Source organism: Bison bison, unplaced genomic scaffold (genome assembly GCF_000754665.1).
Source record: "Bison bison bison isolate TAMUID 2011002044 unplaced genomic scaffold, Bison_UMD1.0 scf7180017864456, whole genome shotgun sequence".
Taxonomy (NCBI): Eukaryota; Metazoa; Chordata; class Mammalia; order Artiodactyla; family Bovidae; genus Bison; species Bison bison.
This window is the reverse complement of record NW_011495018.1, coordinates 14,493,588-14,500,830: the sequence shown is the minus strand read 5'-3', so window position 1 is coordinate 14,500,830 and position 7,243 is coordinate 14,493,588. Positions and strand designations below refer to the sequence as shown.

Here is a 7,243-nt window from a genome sequence, read left to right as displayed (position 1 = left end):
CTTTTCACTTTCATGCCTTGGAGAAGGAAAAGGCAACCACTCCAGTGTTCTTGCCTGGAGAATCCCAAGGACCGGGGAGCCTGGTGGGCTGCCGTCTATGGGGTCGCATAGATTCGGACTGAAGCAACTTAGCATCAGCAGCAGCAACAGTGAACTAGCTGATTTATTGTTGTAAATAATGAGACTCATTTTTAACCTTTGTTGAGGCACCGTTCAAATCTTCTGTTACTATCAGAACAAGATTGGGATTAGAGTATTTGAGAATTCAACAATATGTAGAATAAGATAGTACACTATTTTTAAAAAGAGCATCCTTGTTCATCATTTGCTTATATTCTCTAGAACAAGTGTTTCCCCTGTCCAAGTGAAGGCTGCCCCCAGATGGGTCATTATGCTGACAGATTTCCTGGGAAAACTAAATCAGAGGGCCAGACATTTTATCTAAACACCGGTGATGCTGGCAATTTTGCCCGTAAGTTCCTATTTTGTCTCAAATTCTCAATACTATGTATTTTGCCATGTCCAGTGGAAATGTGTGAAACTGCTTTCCTGTACAAAAGTTTTAAACACTCCTCTCCAAAATGGAAAAACACTTCAATGCCATGCTTACTGTAAACATGGCTAAATTTGAGGGGCAGAGTGGAATTTAGAGCCTGATCCTAGGTGGCACAATGGCAAAGAATCCACCTGCCAATGCAGGAGACATAAGAGATGAGGGTTCCACCCCTGGGTCGGGAAGGTCTTCTGCAGGAGGAAATGGCAGCCCACTCCAGGATTCTTGCCTGGGAAATCCCATGGACGGAGAAGCCTGGTGGGCTACATCCATGGGGTGGCAAAGAGTCAGACACAACTGAGCAACTGAGCAGGCATGCATGCACGATATCAATTGATACAAAAATAAATTTCTCCACAATTGATACTGGTGCTGAATTCAGGAAGCTTCTTCCGCTCCAGCCTCTTCATACTCTGTTAAAAGTTTAACTGTGCAAAATTATGAGATTTTTTTTTACAAACAGAAAAGTAACTCATGAGAGAGATAGCAGAGGTTATGGAAATGGAAAGGAGGTGACAGATTCAAGACATATCAGGATTGTAGACTTCATGGGTGATGGAAATCAGAAGATGTGGGAACGGTGAGGCCTGGGGACAGACCCTGGGTTTCTTTTCTGGGGTATCAGAGGAAGAAAACTATTTGTATGGGAGTTAATAGAGTTAACTGCATAATAAAAACTAAAGCTAAATTTTATCGCCTTCCCAATTGGCCCAGGCTAGCTCTAAGTGGCAAAAAACGGCAATTCACTATTGACTGGTTCTATAAAATGATTACCATAAGTCAATACAATTCCAGTGATGATGGAAAGTTGACTTATAGAATATTTGAGATAAATGTAGGTTATTTAGACAAAAAGATGATAGTACTCTAAACTTCTGTGATCTATAAAAATGAAATAAACTGATGAAAATATCACATTATCTTTTAATATAAAGTTCTTCTAAGATCCTGAATACATTGTTAGGTTAAAAAGTTGAAAGCAACATATATTACTTAGTCCCTTGGCTTGAAATCTTTTGACCTTGGGAAGAGTCTGTGTTCCTCCCCCACCCCCTATTGTTAGCCCTCTGAACACTTAGTTAAAGGAATATCCATCTCTATGTGATTAGAACTACCAAAACCAGACAAAAATTATTCAAAATTCAGCAGTAATGGAATCCTGTTTTTGGAGTAATTTTTCTTAAAGTTGATATTTTGCAAATATTTCCCCTTTGTAGGTTGGAGGTATAAGGTGGATGTCACGCTGTCTGGAAAGAGAGTTACAGGACACATACTAGTTTCTTTGTTTGGAGATAAAGGAAACTCCAAGCAGTATGAAATTTTCAAGTAAGTAAACTCTCAGCTCCTTAAATATTGGAATCCTTCACACATATAAGGTATGTAATGGACATAAGAGTTTATTCATTACCATGTGAGAATGCAGGGAAAGAAAGTTTTTTGCTTTACCTTTCTTGGCTCTTTGGCTAGTCTAGTAATAAAATTAACATAGGCAGATAACAGGAGAAAAGCTAATTTAATCATGTACATATGGGGCTCCTGTAATATGAGACCTACAACCAAACAATTGAGGCTTATATGCCACTCTGAGCTAAGGAGAAGGGAGCAGGGGTCTGGGACTTGAAAGGGGAGAAAGGAAGATGGGAAGACCAAATATTTGGTGAACAAAGGCTTGCTGTGCCAGGCAGAGACAGCGGGACATGGAGAGGAATTTGGATCGCCAGGCCCACCGAGCTCCCTGCCAGCTTGTCACACCCAGGCCATATTCCTTGTACTTATCTCAGGCGATATTTCTCTTCCTGAACCAGGCCTTCTACCTAAATTCTTTTAGGCAGGTAAGGGAAAAGTAGAAGTTATTGAATCTGACGAATCTTGATTTTCTTCAGCTCAAAATAGTCCACCTGCCAAAGTGGCACATTCTGGAGAGACTTGCTCTGAACCCCTTCAGAATTATAGAACTGCCATGTGTCATTAAAAGGAAGATATTATTTCACCCTTGTACCTTAATATGTTTTAGAATTCTGGTTCCTAAGTTTTTCCCCTACTATTTCCTGAGAAAACCACAGTTATTTATTTTGATGTATGGCATCTGATTTATAATCACTAAGTCATTATTCTACCCATGAAACAACGGGAAAAGGATGACATCATGATGTCATCATTTATTAAATTGTGGGAGGATTGTGTTTGAAGTTTTATCAAAGTAAGGCTGACTTTAAAGTAATATGAGTTATTGATGGCAAATGAACTACCACTGACTGAGCATCCATGTCTGTGTTTATTTAACCATTAGACTGACAAGTGTAGTGTCAATCATCTTACTAGAGATACACTGTAAGCTGGTTTTAGAAACAAATACATATATGTATGTATGTTTATGTATGTTCATGTGTGTGTTTAACTTCACTCCCAAGCGGTACTCTCAAACCAGACAGTACTGAATCCAATGAATTTGACTCCGATGTGGAAGTTGGAGTTTTGCAGAAGGTTAAATTTCTTTGGTACAACAATGTGATCAACCCAACTCTACCCAAAGTGGGAGCATCCAAGATCAGCGTGGAAGCAAATGATGGACAAGTGTAAGTAACAGACATCCGAAGAGCTCGGAAGCACTGTTACAATTGTAATTCTACTCCCACTGAAAAGCAACTCTAAGTTAAATGATCTGCAGTGGTTCTCCTCTGTCTCAGCAGTAGCTGCTCCCTAACACCTTTTATTTCTTTGGGAGAAAGTGTAGAACTTTAGGAAAACAACTTTAATAGATTTGTGGATGACCGTATGGGCTTCTCTGGTAGCTCAGAAGAATCTGCCTGCAATGCGGGAGACCTGGGTTCGATCCCTGGTGGAGAAGGAAACAGCTACCGACTCCAGTGTTCTGGCTGGGAGAATCCCATAGACTCTACAGATCACAAAGAGTCAGACACTGCTGAGTGGCTTTCGCTTTCACTGTGTGATCTGATACAAATTAAGTGTTAGCTTGAGAATCTTGTTTCATGAGCCTGACGTGAACAGGTTGGTTTCATTTAGCAGTTGTGCTTTGTGCTATGTGTATGCTCAATATGAGTATCTTCCCCAAACTTCCTGGATTCACCAAATCGCCACTTCCATTACCAGGAAAACATGCAGTGTATCAAAGAACACAAATAGGTTGTCCTGTATCATTGGCCCTTTTAGTGAAGACAAAGATCAACCCTTGGTTCTAATCAAGATTGGAGTGTGCGTGAATCAAAGGACATTTACCATAGGGAATCACCAGAAACAGTGAGTTGAGGATGACGATACTCATAAAAGTACTAATATCAGTCCCGTGTATTGAGTATAACGCCCCATTCCGAGGTATAGAGCTATGTGGCTTCTTCCATCGTAGCATTCAGTCCTCCTGTAAGTCCAATGAGAAGCTTTTGCTTCTGACAAAGATGGAGACACAAGAGACCAGATTTACCTTCCCACTGAAACAGACAGAAATTCAGACAAAATATATCAAACCACAGTTTTTTAGATACTGAACATTAGGCAACAAAGGAAAGTGATTGCTGAGAGATGATAAACAAATAGTGTAGTCTTGAAATTGTCCTGGCTTACAGCCTTAAGCGAGTAACCAGGATGTCCCACAAAGAGGGAAAATTCAGGCAGAGCCCACTACCTGACCTGAAGAAACAGATCTGAGAATCCAGAAAATCCAAGACAAGTAGATTTCATAGGACTGAGTACCAGCAAGGAGAAAGCTACAGAGAGGGAATCTCAGAGAGCTGGAAAATTTCCTTAAATACTCAGCAGACTGCTGACCAGCACACATGTGTGAGGAAACTAGCCAGGGCTGTGAGTGAAATAGGATGGGAAGGAGAGATGGCAACGGACAGGAGAAACATTTCAAAATAATGGTTATGTTTCGCTCTTGATGGTGGTAATGGAGGTAAGTGCTACTAATATCCTCATTTTACAAATAGTTCAATGAAGTCTCAAAGCCACAATTCAGGGGCAGGAAATCTGACTTCAGCAAATTCTTCACTACCCCAAAACAAATTCAATTCAACTTTATCAATATTTATTGTGTGCTCTTTGTTTCTTGTGACACTTTTGAGATTAGTTTTTAACCTTTAATTTGCTATTTGCACATCTGCTAGCCATTAAATTACAGGGAAGAAAATGAAGATGAAGAGAAAGAGTCTTTGCTGAGCATGTTTTATGCCTCAGGCATTTACATATGCTTATGTATTTTGTTGGACATCCCTGCTGGTTCAGATGGTAAAGAATCTGCCTGCAAAGCAGGAGACCCGGGTTCAATCCCTGGGATGGGAAAATCCTCTGGAGGAGGGCATGGCAACCCACCCCAGTAAAAAAATGTGCCTCCTAAGTATCATTCAGTCTTAATGAGTAAAATTATCATTTCAGTCGAATATTGAATTAAAATAAGAACACCTGGCCAATGTAATACCAGGACCTCAGGATTTTTACTTTGGCTTGTTTCTTTTTCCTTTTTATTAAAACTGTAACTGATTTCTTGTCATGCTGCCAACCCTCTTCTTCCTCACTGCATTCATGGACAACATGCCGTATTTAGTAGGTCCTCCGGGGATGTGACTGGTGGATCTTCCCTGTCCTTTGAGAGTCCAATAATATCTTTTCTGTCTGCTATTGCATAGTCACGGCATAAAATTGGAAAGGAAAATGCAGTCCTTTGTACCCAAGAGGTATTCCCTCAGCCAGTATCTAGTCTCAGGCACAAGGTGTCACACTCACTCAGACTGAGAAGAGGCAGAGAAGAGGCTGTCATCACACGTGACACACCAGCTGTGTGCCAGGAAGAGCTGACGTCTTGTTTTCTCTCCCCAGGTTTGACTTCTGTAGCCAAGACACTGTGAGAGAAGAGGTTCTGCTCACCCTCAACCCATGTTAGGAACTCCGGCCATGGGAATACTGAATCTTACTGCTAATAAAATCTGGTGGTAAAGCAATACATTCCTTTTTTTTGCCATCATGTCCATTATTTCCAGTGAAATTTTTGGATAATAGGGGTAAAGATCCAAAATTTGGAGTTGGTCTGAAGAACCACAAATAACTTAAATTTTGCTACATGTTACTTGGCATTTGAACTTGGGAATATCATTTACTTGATACTGGCATCATGCTCATTATTGATGTTACCGATGTCATTCTGATCACTTAAGGAAGACTTCCAGGTCCAAAATGAGCCTTCTGTTGGTTGTGGGCATATGTGATCAGTACCCACCTTTGCCACTTTTTCCATCATCTTTAATCAAATGATATGTTATATTTTGTGGACCATGTTTAGACAGAGGTATTGTAGGATATGGGACTAAATGGGCCTTGATTGACCGTTTATTCCCCCAAAGAGCACTTGTTGAGCACATGCTGTGTGTAAGGCAGTCTGCTAGGTACTAAGTATACACAATGAGCAAAGCATGGACCCAGCGCCTGGTCCATGGCCATCAAATGATGGAAGACTTCCATAATGATGAGCAGAGACCCCAAAAGGCTTTGAGAAGGGCAATGACCTGACCCACGTATGGGGTTTATGTCAGTCCCTTTGGTACGTGCGTGGAGTGCAAATTCTGATCATTTTCTAATCTAAATCCTGCTCCACCTGGCCCAGAACTTTCCTACTCTGGGATTCTGAAAGTTGGGGCTGTTTTGGAAATTCTCTCACACCCTACAAAGGTTATAGACTTTGGGGCCTAATTTTCGCCAACTGGCACCAGGTCTACCGATCTGAGACTTTTACTTAGTAGTCAGTCCACAAGAACTGGTGGAAATCTACCAATGGCATTAAGGGCTTTGGGAAGTCTAAGATACACTCAGAACCTGAACTCACTTCCCATAGATAGGCATCTCTGATAAAAGAAAAAGATAGAGGTCAGTAGTTGACAGATGATAAGGCAATGTCTTGCACCCCACTTTCCTTCACAACAAACACAGGGAGAAATTCAACCAGGTCAGGGGATGTTTCGAACTGTGATTCAAACAAATGTAGGTGAGGGTCCAGGCTGTGAAAAAGACTTAGAAAAACAGATTTTTCAGGACAAAAACTTCTTTGAAATTAAAGGCCTCCGAGAACCCAGCTTGAACCAACCTTCTCTTCCCCTAGAACTTACGAGATCATTGTCTTATGAGATGACAGGATATCTATACGTAGTGAACTTGAAATTAAAGGAGAAAAAAAATAGAGCTGATTGGCTGGAGGAAAGCAGCTATTTGGCTCCATCTGGACATGTGGACATGACAAATGATGGCTAACAACCTTATTCTCTATCTTTGTGACTTCTAAGGAGTCATACATCTTGAAGACTGGAGAGTTGTCTGTTGGAACTGAACTTACATTTTCAAAAGAGATCCACAGATTTGTATGCCTTAAATCCCTGAATCTGACCAGGATACAAGTTCATTCAACATATTTCAGTTGTTATTCTCAGTTAAAAGCCCCAACCAGGAATCTTTCCATCTTGTTGTTCAGTCACTAAGTCGTGTCTGACTCTAATCTTATCTGGGTCTCTCACATACTTAGGAGTCAGCTGGCTTTGAGCTGGTCCAAGATGTTGCTGCCATCACATTTAATAACCAAACCAAGTCATACAACCAACCAGATTCAAATGGTGGAGAAACGTACTCCACTAATTGATGGAAGGAGCTGCAAGATCATGTGGCAAAGGGCAGCTTCGGGAAGGGGAGGGAGTA

General features: G+C 40.9%; 1 protein-coding gene across 2 annotated transcripts in view; it reads left to right on the top strand.

Annotated features, from left to right (window-relative positions):
* The window catches only part of PNLIP (pancreatic lipase), a 20,634-nt gene extending 15,125 nt beyond the window's left edge, over positions 1 to 5,509 (top strand). For both annotated transcript variants that reach the window (XM_010859288.1, XM_010859287.1), the window contains 4 exons: positions 343 to 472; positions 1,771 to 1,879; positions 2,965 to 3,129; positions 5,384 to 5,509. In XM_010859288.1, the coding sequence (XP_010857590.1) occupies positions 343 to 472; positions 1,771 to 1,879; positions 2,965 to 3,129; positions 5,384 to 5,447 (468 nt within the window). In that variant the 3' untranslated portion in view covers positions 5,448 to 5,509. The remainder of the gene's footprint in view (positions 1 to 342; positions 473 to 1,770; positions 1,880 to 2,964; positions 3,130 to 5,383) is intronic.
* Positions 5,510 to 7,243: the final 1,734 nt, after the last annotated feature.